Source organism: Dryobates pubescens, chromosome 4, assembly GCF_014839835.1.
Source record: "Dryobates pubescens isolate bDryPub1 chromosome 4, bDryPub1.pri, whole genome shotgun sequence".
Classification (NCBI taxonomy): domain Eukaryota; kingdom Metazoa; phylum Chordata; class Aves; order Piciformes; family Picidae; genus Dryobates; species Dryobates pubescens.
Window position 1 is genome coordinate 34,385,075 of NC_071615.1, and position 22,655 is coordinate 34,407,729.

At 43.2% G+C, this 22,655-nt stretch overlaps 1 protein-coding gene across 1 annotated transcript in view; it reads left to right on the forward strand.

Annotated features, from left to right (window-relative positions):
* The window catches only part of PPP1R9A (protein phosphatase 1 regulatory subunit 9A), a 140,582-nt gene that overhangs the window by 73,829 nt on the left and 44,098 nt on the right, over positions 1-22,655 (forward strand). Inside the window, exons 3-5 of the mRNA XM_054161097.1 lie at positions 8,332-8,464; positions 8,866-8,986; positions 14,036-14,140. Of these exons, the coding sequence (XP_054017072.1) occupies positions 8,332-8,464; positions 8,866-8,986; positions 14,036-14,140 (359 nt within the window). The remainder of the gene's footprint in view (positions 1-8,331; positions 8,465-8,865; positions 8,987-14,035; positions 14,141-22,655) is intronic.

Here is a 22,655-nt window from a genome sequence, read left to right on the forward strand (position 1 = left end):
TGAGGCCTTGAACAACCTGGTCTAGTAGAAGGTGTCCCTGCCAGTGGCAGGGGTGGGGCTGGAACTAGATAATCTTTAAGGTCCCTTCCAACCCAAACCATTCTATGAATCTTTGAGGAAATGGCCTCTAATTGCGTCTGTGAGGTTTAGATTGGGTATGAGAAGAAAATTCTTGACTGAAAGGGTTCTCAAACCATGGAACAGGCTTCCCAGGGAGATGCTTGAATCTCCATCCCTGGAGGTGTTCCAAAGAGCAGAGATGTGGTGCTGAAGGACATGGTTTAGCCCCAGCCTTGGTAGAGTTAGAGAATGGTTGGACTGGTTGATCTTAAACATTGTTTCCAACAAAGACAATCCTATGATTTTGTGACCAGGGGACCCCTCTTCCTGGCTTGTGTTGAAGTCTCTGTTAGCCCACATACCGTATTAGGAGGCATTAGGGAGCTGAAATTCCTCTGGAAACACAGAATGTGTGATTCCTGAAGCACTGCTGTGATTAACTGCAATGCAATCCACTGGCTATGAATGCTTCATGGATCAACATTCTTCTGCTTATTCCAGGCACTTTGACATCTTACTAGGACGCAATTCATTGTGCTCCAGAGTGCGAATGTGAAACCATCATTAGGAGAAAGGCAGCCAGCCCAAATGAGTTCTGCCTGCAGGTGCAATTAAAGGATTGGGAGTTCTACAATATCAAGTAATTGAGTAGTGATCTGGCACTGGGAATGCTGCATTGCACTTTCTGTTTGGAAAAGATGTTTACAAAACATAGCAGCCCTTTTGGTGTATTACAGAAGCTTTTCCCTTAATCCTCTTAGCCTCTGCTTGTTTGTCCATTTCTGTATACAAGCAGTAGCATTAATGGTTGGGCTTTGGTGGGAACGGGTGCAAGGCTCTGAGTGAATTAATGCAACACCCCATTAATTGATCTCTTTGATATCAGCTGTGTGGTAATGTTCATGTGAGTGTAGCAATAGGGCTACCAAGGGCTTTGGATCCCCTAGAATCACAAGCGTTTCAGTAGAGGTAGAAAAATACCTGCTTGAAACCCCCTTTGTGCCACCTTAACCTGGGGGATTGTGTTTCCCCTGTAGAGAAGGCTGGTTGAAGGGTTTGCTAATACCTAGTGTCATACTTCATCTATGCTTCAACACCTAAGCTGTGTGCTTAAGCAGTGAGTAGTCTGTGTGCTGACACTCTGCAAAGGAAGAGTTCAACACATGTATGAGTTTTTCTGAGCAGAATATAATAGGATTTCCCACAGTCATCTTAAAACATGGGACTGTCTTTATTTAGTAACCCAGTCTCAGTTAAAGAATTCATTAAGAATTTCATATTAAAAATTTAAACCCAAGCATTTCTTGATTTTTATATGAACATAGTTATGAGAGGAGATGATGAGATGGCTTTAGAGATTCAGAAAGGCTCCCATTGAAGTCATGGCATGTAATTTGCATTTGCTTGCTGTGCCATGGTCTGAGGCAAAACCATAAAGTCTGCTGGTTTCTGGTGCTGCAGATCCTTCTCCCTGGCTCAATCAGTCTTTGCTGCATCTGCAGCAGCATCAGTAAGATTGCCAGTTGGTACCAAACGCAGCAAGTGCTAGGAAAGAGACATGGTGTGAGAGTGTCATGACAAACCTTTGGGGCAGTTGCATCTTAGCACCTCAAAAAAGGAGAACAGGATTTTGTATTGGTGATGTGATGCTGAGAAAATTTGACACCAAATCAGACTGTCTCCACCTAACCCTTCCACCTGATGTCTTCTTTGGAGGATAGATGGTGATGTGTACTATTGAGAATGCAATAGGTCTGTACTAGCTCTCTTTATGTATACAAAAACATACTATTTTTTGTTCAGTTTATAACATAGGTCACAATCAAAGGAGAGTTGGATGAATTATTGCTGCATAATGATTTTTTAAAATTTCTTTCTAGAATAGCATTGTTAAGGTTGGGAAAGACCTCTAAGATCATCAAGTCCAGCTGTCAACCCAATGCCACCGTGCCCTCTAAATCATGTCCTGGACTGCCATATCCACAGGTTTCTTGAACACCTCCAGGGATGGTGACTCCACCACCTCCCTGGGCAGCCTGTTCCAATGACTGAAGAAATAAGTTTTTCATATTATTCAACCTAAACCTCTCCCTGGTGCAACTTGAAGCCTTTTCCTCTTGTCCCATCTTGTAACTGTACAGAGCATACAAAGAACCTGTGTTCACCCTTTCTGTTTATCAGCAAATCTTCTAAATTAATGCCCATGATCAATTTCTGTGCCCTTTTCCCCCCTCTAAATTATTTTCCTAACAGTTCTGACACCTGTAAGTGAACGGAAGGAATTGCTTCTGAAACTTTGGGTTCGTAGATTCATTTTTAGTGAATGTGCAGGGGCTTGTAGTGGTAGGACAAGGGGCAATGGCTTGAAACTGGAGCAGGGCAGATTTAGGTTGGACATTAGGAGAAGGTTCTGCACAATGAGAGTGGTGAAATACTGGAACTGGTTGCCCAGAGATGTGGTTGAGGCCCCATCTCTGGAGACATACAAGATCAGACTTGATGTGGCCCTGGGCAGCCTGATCTAGTTGGAGGTGTCTCTGCTGACTGCAGAGGAGGTTGGACAAGATTACCTTTGAGGGTCCCTTCCTCTCCAATTGAATCTTGAATCTCTCCAGAGGCTTAACTGGTAATAAGAATGTTTGAAGAATAGTCAGTATTTTGATCCAGGTGTTTGCTTCTGAGAAGCTTCATGGCATTTTTAGGTTTGTGCCAGCTTGGGTGTCAGGAACAAGTTCTTTACTGTGGGGGTGCTGGAACACTGTAACAGGTTGCTCCAGGAGGTAGTTGAGGCCTCATCTTGGAGATACTCAAGTTGAGCCTCGACAGGGCTCTGGGCAACCTGATCTGTTTGAGGATGCCCTTGCTTAATACAGAGGGGCTTGGGCTAGATGACCTTTGGAGATCACTTCCAACCCAAACCATTCTGTGATTCTACAATTTTCAATCTGTGTTTAGACATCTGTGGGCTGAGGGAGAGTGAGACAGCTGGGAGAAGAAACACTGACATGTTGATTAATGGTGACATTGCTACTGTATGGCAGTCTGTACTAATTGGTACCAGAAGCAGCATTTACTCTTGGCCAGCTCATGTGTCACAATCTTGAAGGCAGGAGAAAAATAGCACCCTCAGTTAGGATGTAAATTGGCAGTGATGCGAGGATCTGGGAGAAACACTGCAGCAGATTTGGGAAGAAATGGCTAGGTACTGGAGCTGCAATTCTGCTTCATGCTCTCCATTTCTGTTCAAACTTATTTAGAAACCAGAGGTCCAGACTTGAGGCTGTGCTGTGTTATAATTAATTTGTCAAACTTGGCTCACTACAGATGTTCTCCTTTGCATGCTTATTTGCCTCTTCAAAGATACAATGAGTTCTCGAGCATGCCAGTTTGTTACCTTGGCAATAGAGGGGCTTGCCAAAAGAGTGATAAAATATATTTGCTGTCACATTGGAAACAAATTTTCTCCTTAAATGTTCTTGTTGCTATTTTAATAATGTTTTGTTGTACAGCATGGCTATCAACATCCTTTTGGTGCACCTGCTTCTTTGTTCTGCTGGATGGAGACACTCTCAAGGTGTAGATAGATGCTTTTGGAGTGAAGTTCTAGTCACAGTCACAGCATGTCAGAGGTTGGAAGGGACCTCTGGAGATCATCTAGTCCAACCTCTCTGCTAGGGTCACCTCACAGCAGGTTGCCCAGCATTGCAGCAACCAGGTGGGTTTGGAATCTGTCCAGACAGAGACCTGTCTGGGCAGCCTGCTCCAGGGCTTCCAGTCAGCCAAAGCCATTGAGGTTTAAGGGTCAGTACTGCACTGCTCTGTGCAGTGACATGTTCAATTGCTGCACCTAGATTGCTAACCTGTCTGGGATCTGGGAAAGAAGCCTGGCAGGAGAGACTTTCTGAGGAAGCCTGAGGAATCCCATTTATGGGAATGCAGGACACTGGAGCTTGGTTCTTGGCTCTTTTCCCTGCAGCTGTCAAGCTACTGTCATGAAAAAGACAAGGGGATTTCCCCCCCAGTTTTTATCCTCTATTGCTAAATTGTGGATTTTTTACCAGAAATAGGCAATGGATGATTTAAACCAGTTAAAAAGTATTTTTCTGTGTGTGTCAGTAAGTTCTAGTTAAATGGCAAAGGAATGAATTACATATCAAGTGTACCTGTGAACTACATACAACTGAAAAATTCTCCTTCAGATTTGTATATGAACAATAAGAGTCAGGGGAGTCACCTCCCTGGTCCTTTATTAATCCATTACACTGTTGCTTCCAACCTGCTCTGTTACAAAAATCAGGTCACTGCAGAAGAAGATTTAGACCCAGATCTGCAAAACTCATCAAATAGAATTCAATGAAAATCATTTGCCATGTGCCATTAATGGAAGAGAAAAACAGGACAGTATTGGGAATTTCCCTTTTGCAATGATGGTCATGGGGGCAGAGTGGCTGGAGAGCAGCCAGGCAGAAAGGGACCTGAGGGTGCTGGTTGATAGTAGGCTGCACATGAGAGAGCAGTGTGCGCAGGTGGCCAAGGAGGCCAATGGCATCTTGGCCTGTATCAGGAACAGTGTGGCCAGCAGGAACAGGGAGGTCATTGTGCCCTGGTACTCAGCACTGGTTAGGCCACACCTTGAGTCCTGTGTCCAGTTCTGGGCCCCTCAGTTTAGGAAAGATGTTGGTTGCTGGAACGTGTCCAGAGAAGAGCAACAAAGCTGGGGAGGGGTTTGGAACACAAGCCCTATGAGGAGAGACTGAGGGAGCTGGGGTTGCTTAGCCTGGAGAAGAGGAGGCTCAGAGGAGACTTTCTTGCTCTCTACAACTACATGAAGGGAGGTTGTAGCAAGGCGGATGTTGGTCTCTTCTCCCAGGCAACCAGCACCAGAACAAGAAGACACAGTCTCAAGCTGTGCCAGGGGAGGTTTAGGCTGGATGTTAGGAAGAAAGTCTACACAGAAAGAGTGATTGGCCATTGGAATGGGCTGCCCAGGGAGGTGGTGGAGTCACCATCACTGGAGGTGTTTACGAAGAGACTGGATGGGGTGGTTGGTGCCATGGTTTAGTTGATTAGACAGTGTTGGATGATAGGTTGGACTCGATGATCTCAAAGGTCTCTTCCAACCTGGTTAGTTCTCTTCTGTTCTGTTCTGTTCTATTCTATTCTATTCTTGACAAAAAGAATTCGTTGGGAATTCCATGTGAGCTGTGTTTTGTTACCAGTCTGGCCAGGGTAATCAAGTTGATAATCAAGTTGAATGACTGAGTTTTCCTTCCAGCACAACATAAGTCTGATAAATAAAGGGTTGCATGCTCAAAGCTTGGAAAATGAGTTGAATAAACAAAAGGCACAGCAATATTCTTCAACTTTTTGTGTTGAAGTAGTTTGGTATTTGCCAATGAGTGAATTGCTTGGGATTGTAGGGTTGCCTTGGGAAAATAGCCAGAGCTTTTCCAGGATTGGTTTAGGGTCATGTTTGCCTTCAACAGCCTAGAGGCCATAATTTGTTGCCTGTACGGAAAAGAAAGAAATTATTTCTGTCATCTGTGCTTCTCAGGGCACAATATTCCTGAAGTTTCATATGAATAGGATTACTGCTCCAAGGGGCAAGCTTGCTCTGCAGAGACTCACACCCATGGGAGACTGCTCAGTCTTCACTTTGTGCTTTTTCCTGGCGCATTAGGTCAAGATTGTGAAGAAGGACACAAGATGCAGGACAGTTGGATTGTTCAGTCTGGAGAAGAAAGGGCTCCAGGCAGACCTTAGAGTAGCCTTCCAGTGCCTGAAGTGGGCTGCAGGAAAGCTGGTAAAGAACTTTTTACAAGGGCTTGTAGTGACAGGTTGAGGGGGAATGGATTGAAGCTTGAGCAGGGCAGATTTAGACTGAAGATTAGGAAGAAATTCTTTCAAGTGAGGGTGATGAGACACTGGAACAGGTTGCCCAGGGAGGTTGTGGTTTCTTCATTTCTGGAGGTGTTCAAGGCCAGATTGGATGAAGCCAATGTGGGCTTGTGGAAGGTGTCCCTGCCCATGGCTGGGGGGTTGGAATTGGATAATCTTCAAAACCCTTTCCAGCCCAAACCATTCTATGAATCTATGAATCGATGCTGTGTAATAAAATGTCCTCAGTGTTTGTGAGACCAGCATTGCATTTTTATAGCTTCTGAAGTATGTAAATATTAATTTGCTTCCAAAGGAAGCGTATCTTGTTCTCAGATCCCTTAAAAAGTATGAAGAGGTGGTGGACAGAGTTACAGTGCCACTTAGTTCCAACGGGTTTTGGACACTAAATGGATGCAGCATGGGAAAGTTCACATCCTGCCACTGCAGAGTTTATTTTGGTCAGAGTTACAGGCTACAAGAAATTCCCACTCAGCAGGAGTTTGCTGTTACTTGGTGTATCTCATTCTTGAGCTGCAGGACACCCTCTCTCTCCCCTTGGTTTTGAGCTGTTGTTGGCAGTGGTGGTGAGGCAGGCTGCATCTCAAATGGTTTGCTTTTCTTAAATGCTTTATTGAAATGAGGTCCCAACACCTGCAAAGATCTCATATTCCAAAGTCTCTGGAAGAGGAGTGCTGCTTGGCAATGTCAACAGGAATCTCTAGAGTTGCTATTTTCTGTTATCAGCAAATTGAACAGTTAGGTTGTGCATGGCAGCAGTTGCTCCTTGCTCTCTGTATGTGTGTCAGAAGAGGTCTCCCTGGGATAGAGAAGTCCAGAGCACAGATAGTTTTGGTATTTCAGAATCTAAACTCATCTGTGCCGTTCCTTTAGCTGGAGTTATGGTCTGCTTATGGTCTGCTTGAAACAGATCTTTCTCCTGCAGAGAAACCTGAGGGAACCCCCAGGCTTGGGTTTGGTGTTAGACAATCAAATTGTTTCAACATTGCAACTGTCTAATTCCCATCTGTGTCTCACCCCTGCTATTGCTTCTTGGGAAGATTTGTCTCCCTGGTGCTTCCCAACTGAAGCATTAGTGACAGCTGATGCCCACACAGGCTTTAGGGGAGCATGAAGCCAGGAAAGCTGGAGGAAGCCTGTGGTGGCTCCTCCTCGCTGACTCACTCCCTTTGACTCTGATGGAGACCACATCACAGAGAAAAGACTCTTTAAAAAAGGTGTCACCTATTTCAGGCATTTTCAGAGCTTCCTCTCCTCCCTGAAGGTAGGCTGTAGAGAGACTTTCAAGCAGAAGACCTTCAAGGCCATGAAGTCCAACCATTCTCCTGATCTACCAAGTGTGGTGCTAAACCAATGTATTTTCTTTTGGAACTGGCAAATGTAGATGGTTAAATGAATCAGATTGGCAAACTCTGTCCTCTAAAATAAGAAAGGATGCTTCTCCTAAAGGAAGACTCCTGAATGTTTAAATAGCCTCTGATTGAAGGCCATGTTCATGTTGGAAGTATGATAGAAAGTAGTATAAATAATAAGATTAATGCAGTAGATGATAAACTGCAGCTTTAGAGCAGAGATGAACTGGTAAACCTGGGTAGTGTCAAATATACCCATGGCTATGTATACTGCCTTTGCAAACAGTCACCCTGCATCCTTCTTGTAGCCCCTTCAGGTACAGGCAGGCTGCTATTAGGTCTCCCTGGAGCCTTCTCTTCTCCAGGCTGAACAACCCCAGCTCCCTCAGCCTGTTCTTGTAGCAGAGGTGCTCCAGCCTCCTGATCATTTTTATGGCCCTCCTCTGGACCTGCTCCATCAGGTCCATGGCCTTCCTGTGTTGAAGGCTCCGGAGCTGGATGCAGTACTCCAGGTGAGGTCTCAGCAGAGCAGAGGGATAGAATCCCCTCTCTTCATCTCTGGTGACACTGCTTTTGATGAAGCCCAGGCTGCCATTTTCCTTCTGGACTGCAAGTGCCCATTGCTGGCTCCTGTCCAGCTTCTCATCCTCCAGCACCCTAAGTCCTTATCTATAGGGCTCCTCTCAATCTCATCATCCCCTAGCCTATATCGATATCCAGGATTGCCCTGACCTGGGTGCAGGACCTTAAACTTTGCCTTACTGAATATCATGAGATTCTCCTCAGCCATTAATAAGTGCATTATTAATGAGTGAAGTCTTTTAAATACACATATAGGCCAACTTAGTCATTCAAGCTCCTCTTCTGCATTTATAATGACAAACAACAAAAATCAATCATTTCTACTCGGTTGACTTTTGCAACTTGAATGAAAAGCACAAATTAAACAACCTATGATTTTCCTAAGCAGAAAGTCTTTTTTGGAGTGGGTAGTTGAGTGATTTTTGGTCTGTTTTCACAGGTTTTCAATACATATTCCAATGAAGACTATGACAGGAGAAACGATGAAGTTGACCCAGTGGCTGCATCAGCTGAGTATGAGCTTGAGAAGCGTGTGGAAAAACTGGAGCTGTTCCCAGTTGAACTAGAAAAAGGTATGGGGTCTGCACAGCTCTCTCCTTCCCTAAGAAAATTGTTTGGTGGCACTCCATTAAGATGTGGTTTTACACAGTGTTTGATGCAATGTGTTCATAGAATGATAGAACTGTTTCAGTTGGAAAAGACCTTTAAAGATAATCAAGTTCAACCATTGTAGAATAGAATAAACCAAGTTAAAACCCCTGATTGTAGTTCTACCCCCCTCATAAGGGTGAAGGTTTTATTTTTGGTGTGCAATTAAAGTGGTAGTACAATAGATTTTTTTTTTTTCTAAAGGAAGCAAATCAATTGTACTGGCATAAAAAATCAAGAGGCACTAAAGCATAGTTGTTTACTTACCAAGTGACTGTACAAATCAAATATAAGAAGTTTCTGCTTTCACTTGTCTTTTTCACAGATGAAGATGGACTTGGCATAAGCATTATTGGAATGGGAGTTGGAGCAGATGCAGGCCTGGAAAAACTGGGAATTTTTGTCAAAACAGTAACTGAAGGTGGGGCAGCAGAAAGAGATGGCAGGTAAACTAGACTCAATATTTGCAATTTTGCCCAGCAGTAGTTAACTATGAAGTAAAATTTTCATCAGAAGGTGTTGTTTGCTTAATCACAGAATTACAGAAAACATCTGGTTGGAAGAGACCTCACAGATCACCCAGTCCAACCCTCCTAATGTGTGTCCTGATTACTCAAAGCTCTACAATTCAGGAATTTGACTGATAAATTCCACATACATGATGTGGTCAGGTATGACACCAGTTTGGTGCACAGAGTTTAAACTCTTCAGGGGGAGCAGATTTGCCAAAAGTGTGTGCTGGTGACTACTGAAAATCCAGATGTTTCATGGTGACTACTGAAAATCCAGATGCTTCAGTGTGAGTGAAGCTGGAGATTCCAAACAGAGTATCAGTTTTAACAGTGGTTTAGCTTTTAGAGGTTCTTTTGGCTTCAAACCAGCTTTAGTACTTCTGAAAAAGAGTTTTGCTCAACATTCTATTAGGAAAATGATGAGTGTATCCTCATGCTTAAACTCTTAGTAAATACACATACAAATATCCTTTGAAGTTTCCTGTTACAGGTTTCTGTTTCTTTTTGTGCTTAGCCTTCTGTTCCAGAGTTCAGTTTTCATCGCTACAGCACTGAAAGCACATTAATCAGTGGGAATAGGAAAAGGCACTGTAAATCTTGCCCACTAAAGAAATGAATTACTGTTTGTAGTCTTACATGATGTTCACATCAAATCTGGTTCTTTCTAGAATTGCTTGCTTGGTATGTGCAGATTAAATAATTCCTTTTCAACATACAATAAATATTTCCCATTGTGTGGGACAGACTGATGTGTACTACACAGTGCCTGCCACAATCAGGCTGATGCTTCTCATTGAAAGTTAGAAAAACTTTATTATGAAACTGTTTCATAATGGAAAGTAATCTTAAACATCTTCCAACCTATATAATTTGCTGGTTTGTCCTAGTTCATACTCTTTGTGGATTTGGATGCAAATAAAATACTCCTCATCTGACACGTTAACAATTAAGTCTACCTATATGCATCCTTTCCTTCTATCACCCTTTAGTGATTTGTTACAAGAGTTATAAATAGTACCAAACACTGACACAGTGACACACTGACACAGTGACACAACTCTAAAAAGTTGTTACTCTCTTCTGAAAAATGTATTGCAGTAACCTGTTCCTGATTGAAGAGCACCTGGAAGTTTTCAAGCAGGCTAAATAAAAGGTTGTTCTGCTGCTGAAGACCACACAAATGAAATTAGAAGGCTCTGCATGGCAGGGGGCTGCAAAGTTTAATGATGTTGTCTGAAACTACTGAAGTAAACTGTCTTGCAGAGTGGGCTCACAGGTAGCTTTACAGCTCTTTGGCAATGAGATACCAGATTAAAAGCCTGGTACTGATTTCTCACAGGCTTAAAAATGCTGAAGGAAAGTAAAGAATCTGAGACCTCAAGATGTCATGATTTCATCCATTGCTTTAAATTCAAGCGCAGGTTTTTGTGAAAGGTATGCTTGAGCTCAGCCAGAAGGCATTAAGCTCATGACTCAGGCCTTGGGCAACCAAGTCTAGCTGAGAGCTGTCCCTGCCCAGGGAGGTTGGAGTAGATGGTCTCTTCCAACCTAAGCCATTCCATGATTCTGTGACTAGCATTCTGTGTGAAATTGTCTGGTTGATAATCGGACACTCACCATTGCTCTCTGATGATCTGTTTCCTGTTTCTATCAATATTCACATCTTCGGGCTACAGATATTAATGTTCAGTCACATATCTCTTCCTTTATTTCCCTGGCTGGCATCTGAAAGGAGCTTGTCAGCTGAACAAAATTGCATCTTTCTTTGACCATTCAAATATTTGTGTTGGTTTTCAACTGCCTGTTCAGCCAGCTGAGAAATAGCCCTCTGATTTTCTCTTTGAGAACCTGATTGATCATTCACTTGGGAAAGGGATATGTCATCCTCTCAGTTAGGAGCAGTCAGTTCTGCAATAAAGTGCATCAACTGTAAAGGGTCCTATTAGCTTTGAAAAGCCTAGTTAATCATTAACATTGATAGCAAAACAGTCTCCTCACAGAAAATAAAGCTAGATTTCAGCAGTTGCATCAGATACTCTGAGTAATCTCACAACAATCTTCTACCAGGCTTTTCTGAAACTACAATTTAAACCATGACAATATCTGTAGGATAAGTCCCATCTTTCATTGAATGATTCATGGAATGGTGATAGTACTTGCCTCCCATGGAAACCCAAAATCTGTACAAAGGGGTTTCTCAGTGACTGAGCACCTCTGCTGTGGTGGGTTGAAAATTCCCCCAACATTAAATTGCCAGATCAGCCAAGCTGGAAGCAAATGAAGCTGTATTTACAAGCAAAACTACAGTCTGCAATGGAATGCAATGAATATGTACAAGATATACAGTATTTACAATATTTGCAGGTATTTACAATTTACAAACAGCACAAGAACCCCCCATGGCCAAAAACCAGGGGAGCTTCTATAGCTTCCCACTCCCTGCCCCGCTCCTTACACCCCTGGACACAAAGGGACAAGAGAAAAGAGCAAAGAGTTATTTTATTAGAGTACAAAGCCAAACCAAAGAACACATCCAAGGTCAAGCAGAATCAAGTTAGTCTCTCCCAGAGTGAGGAAGTCTAAAAAAGAGAGAAAGTTTACATATCTAAATTTTATGTCTGTTATCTGTCCAATGGGATTGTTTAGAACTTACCATTGTTTTCCTTTTTACACCCAGTATTAATTTATTTACATTCTACCACTCTCTGTTCAAGATCTGTGGAAAACTTTAAAGGTACAGCCTAAAACTAGCACACCTGGCTTACTCACAGAATGGTTTGAGTTGTAAAGGACCTTAGAGATCATCTATTCAAACCTCCCCACCATGGGCAGGGACACCTCTCAACTTGGCTTGGCTGCTCAAGGCTTCATCCAGCCTGGCCTTCAACACCCCCAGGGTGGAGGCAGCCACAACCTCCCTGGACAACCTGTTTCAGGGTCTCATCACCCTTGTACTGAAGAACTTCTTCCTAAGATCTGGTCTAAACCTACTCTCCCTCAGCTTCAAGCCATTCCCCTCTTATCCTATTCCTAGATGACCTTATGATAAGTCCTTCTCCAGCCTTGCTGTAGGATCCCTTCAGGTATTGGTAGGCAGCTCTCAGGTCTGCCTGGAGTCTTCTCCAGGCTAAACAGCCCTAGCTCCCTTAGACTGTCCTCACAGCAGAGGTGCTCAGCCCTTGGATCATCTTTGTGGCCTCCTCTGGACTCATTCCATCAGCTCTGTGTCCTTCTGGGAATACCAGAACTAGAAGCAGTGCTTGAGGTGGGGTCTCAGCAGAGCAGAGTCAAGGGGCAGAATCCCCTCTCGTCCTGCTGGCCACACTCCTCTGAATGCAGCCCAGTGCACAGCTGCCTTCTGGGCTGCATGAGGGCGCTGCCAACTTGTGGTGAGCTGAGTGAATATGGAAACCAAAAATTTCTCCTGGGTGAATTTGTAGCTGCTGCTCTCAGTTCTTGTGGTGATGAGTCATTCACAATTGAAACTATTTTGATAACATAGAGAACAACAGTTTTGAAACATTGCACATCTCTTAACTTGAAAAATACTCTAAACATTGTCTCTGCACACATTCAATTTATCAGTTCACAGCAGTAATGGCACAAGCGAGTTGCTCAACTTCAGTTGGTTCGCTTCTGCAGTTGCTACTTGGTGGAAGTGCTGCTTCACACAGCCAAAGATTTGGGTCGTGAGCATTAGAAAAGAGCTGTCAGAAGAATTGCCAGTTTTATTAATGATAAAGGGAGTTAAAACAGCTCTAATGCAGGCTTTGCCAACCTGAGCCTAATTTTTCATTCATGTTTGAAATTAGGTTTGAGAGCCAGAGGAAGCTTTTAGAGCTCTTGATGGAGGGAAGGCTGCCCAGAGAACATGGCTGTGAGAGTATTTTGGTCTGGATGGTGTCTGTGGTGGCTTGTTTTAAAGGGTTAGGGTACAGGTACAGAGCTGCAGTGGGAGAGGGGCTGGAGAGAGGATGCTCAAGGAAGAGGGAAACAGCTAGGAGAGTATGACTGTGAGAGTGGTATGGTCTGGGCGGTATAGAAGGTATGCAGCAACAGAGAGGAGACTTCTTTTTTAATTCTATGTAATTCTCTAACTTGAATGGCAATAATTGCAGATTGTTTGGGGGGGGGGTGTTTATGTATGATGAAAATATATGGACATAGAGAATTTATGTTTTGAAGTGACAGGACTTGCTGTGTTTCTAGAGGGCATTTTGGTATAGCAGTCAGTCCTCCTTCCAAGCATTTGTCATCCAGATGAGTCCATTCTCTTCTCCAGGGATTTTGCAGCAGTGCTTGCTTCAGATAAAAGCAGCATTTTCTTTATTTTGCCTAACTTTTCCTGCATAAGACAGCTTATCAGCTGGAAATATGTGTTTGCTTTCTAAGAGAGTCGTCATTAAAGCAGTGCAAGCTCTTACTGTGAGCAGTAAGATCACACTTACAGTGGGAATTGATCCTTTTGGAGCAAGTTTGATGAAATACTTTAAGAGAGTATGTCAGAATGAAGTCTGATGCACAAGCTCTTTTCTCCCCAGATGAGCAGGTTGTTTGAGTTAAATAGCACATTTTTATTCCATTAGCTTGAAATACCAGAGCTGTGTCTTATGCTGTTTTTCAAGATTGGCTTAGGAAAGAATGACACAAGAGCTGTTTGAGTATCTCTTTTAATTTAAGTCATATGACAGATTCAAGAGTTTGTGTTGCTGCATTTATAGGCAGGGAAAGCAACTAGCTGATCGATGCTATTAATTGTAATGGGAAGCTGAACGGATGAATGAATTTAATGTAATGAAGCTGGATTTATGAGCTGTCTGCATGCAAGGAATGATGCATTTTTCATGTTTGCCTCAGTCATTTTATGCCTGAGTGTTTGTTTAAAGTCTTTGCTGAAAATCAAATGGAAAAGATCTCTCTGTGCTGGAAGTTGACCAAGAATTCACACAATTATTTCTCTCTGTGTTTTTTTTCCCTGCAAAGGATCCAAGTGAATGACCAAATTGTGGAAGTTGATGGCATCAGTCTGGTTGGTGTTACCCAAAATTTTGCTGCAACTGTTCTTAGAAACACAAAAGGCAAAGTCAGGTGAGTATTAAAGAAAAAAAGAATTGTGGTTGAATATTTCTTTCTCAGGTGTGTCAGTGAGCTCAGGTGGAATCAGAGAGGTTTGGCCTCTGTGTCCTCTCTGCTTTTATCCCAAGACAGGGATGAGCTGTGGTATTTGAGATTTGTATTTTGGCTTAGAATTTTAAAAGAAGACCACTGTAGAGGGCCTTCAAGAAGGACGCAGAGGGACTGTTTACAAAGGCCTGTAGTGCTAGCACAAGGGGCAAGATTTAGTTTGGATGTTACTAACAAGTCCTGTACCATGAGGGTGGTGGAACACTGCAACAGGTTGCCCAAGCATGTAGTTGAAGCCCCATCAATGGAGATATTCAGCGTCAGGTTTGACAAGGCTCTGAGCAAGCTGTTCTAGTGGAGGATGTCCCTGCTGAGTGCAGAGAGGTTGGCTAGATTACCTTTGGAGCTCCCAACTCAAACCTTTCTATGACTTTTATGAATCAAGCTGAAATTGCTCACAGAAGACAGCTTTTCACTGATTTAGACCTCCATGGACCTCAAATTGTTTGTATTAGCTGGAATGATGAAGGTCATGGGTGTTGGTCAGTTGGAAACTATGCTTCTACTGATCTTTCTTCTTCTGTATTGGGGAGACTGGCTACATTACTGACCCAGGGCTGGAGGAGTAAGGTAGTGAGCACTCTGGTGTTCGCAGATACCACCTTAGCACAGAGAGGAGAGTACTTGATGCAGTAGTGTTAACAGCTACTGAATTGGAAGAGTAACATCCCAGCATGAATTTATTGAGCAGCCTGTGTCCCTCCACCTTCTCTGAGTTTTTCTGTGTCCCTATGCTGTGGTTCACTAAAAGGCCATCCCTGTAAAAAAACATAAAATAATTTATAGGCTAGAAAATGTGACATAGACTGCAAGTCAAATTCTGAACTAATGGCAGAGCAATGCTGGAAACCTTATAAATTAATAAGAACAGTGTTTCCCTAGAAATTAACTGGTTTGCCATTTAAAAACCTCTGCACTCACATAGTTTGTTGGGGTATTTTTTCTGTTTAATAGCTTATCAAACAGAATATAGTGTACAGTTTATTAATTTCGTTGAAGATCCCCAAATATCTTTGACATATTGCAAAGCAACAGCCATTCTGTAGTCAACCCTTTGGTTCTCTTTCAACCCCCCCCCCCCTTAGGGAATACAGCTGAATTCTTTAATTCATGAGTTGAGGGCTGACTTCTTTTGAACCATGACTAAACTAGTGGTGGTAATGATACACAGCCCCCCTCAGATGATGGTGCTAGATGCTGCTGTGCACAGTTCCACTCTAATTACATAGCTGTTCCCACACGACATTAAGGAATAATGTTGGGATGTGTATTCTGCAAAGAATCTTGGGGGTGGTTGATCAAGGTTTTGTTTGAAAGAGGTTATTTAGGAGAAAAGTTATTAGAAGTGGTGGTGTAATTACAGGTGACTGTATTTTGGTGTAACATTTACAGTTTTAGTTACATCAGTGCTATTTCTGCCAAGGCTCACACATGCTGCGAGGGTTCCTGCTGAGTTAACTATAAAAATGAGAGGAGACTTTATTAGGATTTCTGCAAAATTGGGACCTTCAGTGATAAAATCTTTATGACAAAGAAAAATGTCTTCCTATGTTTCAGGACACCAAAAAAAAAAGAAGGGCATTTTCTGTTTGATGTTTTAGACCACCAAAAAGGAAGCCCAAACCACTCACATAAAACACGTGTATTGCATGCATTTATAACTGTCTCAGTTCATGCAATTATCATTGCCTACATTAGAGAATGCAGTGCTTGCTTTCATGCTAGAAGTCATGGGTTTGGAGGAAGGAAGAATCACAGAATGGCAGGAGTGACCTCTGGAGGTCGAGTCCAATCCCACTGCCAAGGCAGGTTCACCCTAGAGAAGGTCACACAGGAACACATCCATGTAGGTTTTGAATGTCTCCAGAGATGGAGACTCCACCGCATCTCTGGGCAGCCTGCTCCAGTGCTCCACCACCTTAAAAGTGAAGTTCCTCCTCATATTTAGATGGAACTTCCTGTGTTCAAGTTTGTGCCTGTTACCCCTGTTCTGTCACTGGGTAGCACTGAGAAAAGTCTGATCCCATCCTCCTGGCACCTACCCCCTAAGTATTGATCAGCATTGATGAAATCCCCCCTCAGTCTGGTCTTTTCTAGGCTAAGAAGCCTAAATTCCCTCAGTCTTTCCTCACAAGAGAGATGTTCCAGTCCCCTAAGATCTTTGTAGCAAGAAACATAAATCAGTTTTCATGTGGAATGCTCACAGAATCTTCTCTCAGGGAGCAAATTACAGCCAGACTGGTTTCAATCTAAACCCTTTTGTCACAAAATAGTGGAATGTACAAAGTGTTTCTTCATTGTTGTCGAGGTCACATTGTCAAGTGTACCCTGTGCACTGGGATCATTGGCTTCTGACAGGTCTCATTTATCAAGGAGAGATGTGTGAGCTTCTGCATTTTTCTTTGTAAGTAAGCTTAAAATACTGATCTTTCATGGAGAAATGTCCCAGTGCATTAGTGTCACAACTAGACTGAAAAACCCTCATAAAATAATGTTAAATGAAAAATACAAATTATGATAGGAATTACAATGTAAAGTAATATTAAAATGTTATTAAATAAAGCAGATCTATAAGAGTCTGTAGGCACACTGTGTGGGCAGCAGCATCTTTAGACTAATGCTGATGTCTAGTTAGAGGAAAAGAAGGGGTAGAACTTGGTGCAACTTCCCCTGTATTTCCTTGATTTAAAACTTCATGGAAAAGAAATCCCTCAGACTACTCTTCTGCTTTACACAGGCCAGCTGAGAAATGCATGATTTTTATCCTGATCTATGCCAGTCTGGGAGAGGGACTTGATGAGATGGCAAAGAATTGCGTGCCACAAGCTCCTGCCTGGCTTCTGCTCAGATCCTGCCCTGTTGAGTTGTCTGAGGCTCTGCTGGCACTGATGAACTGTATGGGTGTTAGCTAATCAAAATCAGAAATGGTCCCAGAAAGCTGGTTTTTAGAGCTAAAGATTTCAGGATGCTTGGTGGTTTGACTTCAGAGTAGGTTTAAACATTTACTTGTAAAGGAAGTCAGAGCTGATGACTTGAAAGATGAGAGCACACAGTGTGGTTTTGTCTTTCTGGCTGTTTTTCTTCTGCTGTGTGACAAGAGAGTCCTGCTTGCTGCTTGTCTTTTGGAGAGATCAAGTGTTTTCTGACCAATCCTTTTTCCCACTTCAGACCTGTGTAATACCTGGGATGGAGAAATCCCTTGTCTCCACCCTCTTTGGGAGACAGTGCTCACCTCTGCACTCAAACTGCTCCAGAGCCATAGGGATAGCATAAGAGGATCTTCTAGCACAAAATCCCTCACTTGCCCTCAGCCATCAGCTCCTGCCTGTTGGCAGAGCAGGGAGTGGAGCTCCTGACCTTTGTGTGTGCTGTTCCCTTGGTAGCTGCCATTAATGAGCTGTGGGAGGCAGGAGCAGCAGAAAAGGTTCTTGATAAAGAAATACCTTCTGCCATTCCTGTGATGGGTGTCCCAGCTGAACTTCAAGTGTGTAGGCAATGCACAATCTCACACCTCATCTAATTCAAGACAAGGCAACTTCACAAGTCCTCCTTTCACAGGAGAAATTCCTGAAGGTGTTCAAACATGGCACTTCAGGACATGGTTTAGTGGGCATGGTGGTGGTGGGTTGATGGTTGAGTTTTATGGTCTTAGAGGTCTCTTCCAATTTCAATGATTCTTAGCTGCATGTGTCATGGTTTTACCCCACCTGGCAGCTCAGCCCCACACAGCCCCTCACTTACTCCTCTCAGTGGGATGGGGGAGAGAATTGGAAGAGTAAAAGTGAGAAAACCCATGGGTTTGAGATAAAGACAGTTTAATAAGTGAAGCAGAAGCTGTGCACAAACAGAGCAAACCAGGGAATTCATTCATCACTTCCCATGGGCAGGCTGGTGTTCAGCCACCTCCAGGAAAGCAGGGCTCTGTCCTGTATTACAGGTTGCATTGGGTTGGAGGGGACATTTAAAGACTATCTAGTCCAACTCCCCTACATCTCCTCATTCCCTCCTCTTCCCCCAGCTTTACATGGTAAGCATGGTCTGGAATATCATAGATTCATAGAATGGTTTGGGTTGGAAGGGACTTTCAATATCATCCAGTTCCAACCACCCAGCCATGGGCAGGGAACACCTCCCACTGGACCAGGTTGCTGAAGCCCTTGTCCAGCCTGGCCTTGAACACCTCCAGGGAGGGGCATCCATGACCTCCCTGCACAACCTGTTCCAGTGTCTTACTACCCTCACTGTAAAGAATTTCTTCCTAATCTCCAATCTAAATCTCCCCTCTTCTCTCTCAAAGCCATTGCCCCTCATCCTGTCACTACAAGCCCTTGTAAAAAGTCATTCCCTGGCTCTCTTGTAGGCTCCCTTCAGCTACTGGAAGGCCTCTGTAAGTTCTTCCAGGAACTGTCTCTTCTCCAGGCTTTGATCAGTTGGGGCCAGCTATCCCAGCTGTGTCTCCTCCCAACTTCTTGTGCACCCCTTCACTACACCCCTCTGGCGTGGGGAGCAGAAGAGGCCTTGACTGTGTCCAAGCACTGCTCAGCAGTAACTGAACCATCACTGTGTTATCAATGTTGTGTCTTGTCCCAGGTCCAAACCCCAGCTCTATACCATCTCCTAGGAGGAAAATGAACTCTGTCGCAGCCCAAAGCAGTCCAGCACAGTCTGCCATTTCATAGTTCAGTGAGCATTCTAGAACTGCCTGTGTGTGATGGCAGCAGAAACCATGGGCAGCTTTATTCTGCCTGGTGTCCTGTGCGGAGGTTTGGGTGGGTGTCACTGGCATTGTTTCACATTTATAACCCCCAGCATTACAGAGACAATCCTTTTGTCCTTAATCTAGCCAAAGTGCACCCTGGCTTTTGTAGCAGGGTTTATTGTGTGAGATCAGTTGCAAAGAAAGGACGTTCATGAACAGAATGACATTAAAGCTGCTGCTGAATTCTTTGCAATAAATGCAGTCAATACCTCTTCAGGCAGCTTGCTTAATACCAATACTTAGTGATTTATTTTCCTCCATTGAGCCTCCTGAACACTTTGAATGATCCTGACAGTGGAAGTCATTGACCTAGAATAGATTTTTGCAGTGTTTCAGGCAGAAAAATGTATCCAGACTGCCTGTAGCTGACACAGTAAAGAATCAACAGAAATGAAGACATGGTTTTTACCTTTTGAACTGTTCTAGGTGAGGGTGAGAGGTGGGAAAGAAGAGCAAATAGAAACATCTGTGATTATTTTATCCGTTGTTTGAAGTGCTGGACTAGTCAGAAACTTGTCAGGCCATAAGGGAAGGTCATTGACCCAACCCAATGCTAGTAAATTCAATTATTCTTTTTGATCATGTTTATAGAAGATAATCAGCACCCATCAGATGTACTCTGGTAGCCTAGGAGAGAAAGGAAGGAGAGGGAATTCTTTCATAATCCCAGTTGGCAATCAGTTTCTGTTTTTAGGGATGAGAATTAGTGTCCTTGTGACTCTAATCTGGCAAATACAACTAGGAGTGCTGTTTCACTTGATGTAAATATCAAGTCTTTATAATTTTGCTCACTGTCTCATGAGTGGATTTCTGAATTTGGTTATTTACAGGAGGGATTTTCCACTGAATTGTGTGCTGGGTTTCAATATTGTGGAGTGCTGCCCCTGCTCTGAGATTAATGGATCAGTCAGAGGGCAGCGCCAGACTAATATCACTAATTGTTCTGTGCGTCTTCTGACCCCATTTAGGATGTAATCCCTCAGCTTCAAGTTTGTGAGCCTACAATCATAAAAGATAAGGAGGCAGCTTGGCAGTGGGAATCCCATCCTGTCATGGAGCTTCTCCATTGTTACTTTGCTTGCATTCTCCCTGTGTGGTGTGCTGCTGAATAGCAGATCTGAAGTTCTTCGAAGATGCTTGTATGATGTTGAGCCTTTGTGACTCCACACTTTCCCCCTCTTCTTCACCATAATAAAATGGTGTTAGGGAATCCTAATGTCCTTTCCAGAGAAGGCTCACTTGGAGAGCTGTACACCTCCAGGGAGCTTGATTTTTTCTTGAGCACACTCACAAGAGCAAAAATACAGTTCTTTTCCAGAGAAAACTTTGTCCTTTTAGCATACTTACTTAGTCTCTGTCCCTCAAAGGACAGATACAGAAGCTTTCAGTCAGGACTGCATTTCTCTGCCTCACAAATGTTCTTGTCCACACTGCTCTGGGAGAGGCAGGGTCTCAGGAAAGGAAGACATGGTCCTGGGAAGTCTTGCTGCATTGGTAAGTCTTGCATGAGTGCCATCAGAAAATACCAGTTCTTCAAATGCTGCTTGCATCCTTTTGTCATTCTTGCTTTCGTCTGCAAGGGTTTTTTTAAGGGAGTTAGCCAAATTCAGTGTTTCAGTAAAGAGGCCAATTTCAAATTCAGTGTCCTCCTTCCATATCCTGTCTCCTGAATGTGACTAAGCATTTTCTCAGCTTTCCAAACCGTTGCTAGGCACTGAGCGGATGCTCTCTCGGTGGTTTCTGAAGGAGTTCTTGAGTTTTCAGGGAACCACACAGAACCTGTGCAAAACTCATTTGGTTTCTCCCGATTTGCACCACCTTGAACATCATTCTTTGCGTCAATTTTAACCTACCAATGAGTTTACCATTTTTTGGCTTAATTAAAGTCTGCTGAAGCACATCAAAGTCTTCCCATCGTAATAAAGGATCTAAATAACTGGTTAGCAAATTTTGGCGTGTTTAATTAATCTTCTGGATCAAAAGTAGATTCTAACAGTAGCAGTGTAACCATCAGTCCCTGGGGCTTTCCACTGTTAACTCTTCTCTGTTCTAATGAAGAATCATTTATCACTGTTTTTTGGGTTTTCTTAACTCTGGACAGTTTTAATTCAAAGGAGGGTTTTGTCTCAGCTCCCACTCCCAGTTCAGAGCCTAATTTCTTTATCTCATACTCTAGTGAGAAGGCAACTTCAGAAAAAAATGAAGTTTTAACTTTTCTTTTAGCTAGCTCTTGTACAAGGTGCAGCTAAAGGGAGAAAAGTGAAAATACTGCCTTTTTAATTAGCACCAACTTGATGAGTCATATTATTTCTTCTTCAGCTAATTCCTCACCCCATCTTGAGCTGATTTTTTAATGGAAAATAGCAGTCTCAGAAAATACTATTTGCTTGCCTGCTATTAGTCTTGTTTGACATTGTAACATCTGGAAAGATAGGTCATACGGTTGTGTCTTTGCAAGTGCTGAGGCAGTGTGTAGAGGGCAGATGAAGTCAACCATTCCCGGTGGGAATGCTGCTTGCTCACAGACTTGCTTTGTTTTTGTGACTGCTTCCTCTAAATAATTGCCTTCTCTTCTTCTAGTGCACAGATTTTCTCCTGCTCCTTCTGCTTACCCTACCTGGGATCTTTTCCTGGGAAACAGCTGTGTCATTTAAACATTCTAGGCATTCTCCATACAGGTACACCTTGTGGAAGAGGCAGGAAAGGCTGCTTCTCAGTCTTGGGTAATGGGACAGGACCCAAATCACACATGGATGATACCATGCGCTATGTATGAGTCAGAAAGCTTAACTGTGCTGTCTTTTTTCTGGATGGTTTTGTTCCTCCCTTCCTTCTGTGTTTCTTTTTACTTGAATCCAAGTGCTGGAGAAAAAGAAAAGGAAAGAAAAGCCCCCTGCTCTGTGATTGTGGAGCGCTGAGCTGGGACTTCATGAAGGGCTACCTAGGAAGCCATGTGTGCTTGGTGCACTTTCTCCTTCTTTGATAAACATGCATCATGGACCTGGCAGAAACTAAATTAATGATGTCTTGTGCCAAAATTGTGTAGAGCTCTCCTGTTTATTCCACTAAAGATGCCATTTCCTTTGTGGTCTCTGCAAACAACTCCTACAAGCACTGGTAATTGTTCTAGAAGACTACCAGGAGTAGCATGCTGAACAATGTGACAGATTACTCACCAGTGCTGTGACCCTTTAGCACCGGTGAGGTAAGACTGCATTCATCACTGCTTTGCTGTTTATATTCCTTGGCTGTGCCTGTTGTAGGACATGAACTGTGCCTTGGACTGGTCTTCAGCACAGAGGCCAGCTGGCACTAGCATGGTCGGTGTTCCTGCTGTTAAACTTCCTTTACCTTTCAGAGCAGGGTGGCCAGATTCAAATGATCTGCTGGAAACATCTAAGCTAACTCCTAGCCTTTGCTAAGTCACTGTGAGTATTATTTGGTAGCATATTAGTTAACTTGGGGGTTCCAGAAACTGCCTCAGTGATTTCATAGTGTAGATGATCAATTATTAGTTCTTGGGAGCATTCCCTGGCACTTTTTAATTTACTGGCATAAACATAGCCTCCCAGTTCTGAGATATTTCTAATTTGAATTTTATGGCAAGTTCTGTCTAGAAATATTTGCAGATTTGGATAGGAAATGTTATGTTTGAGTGTG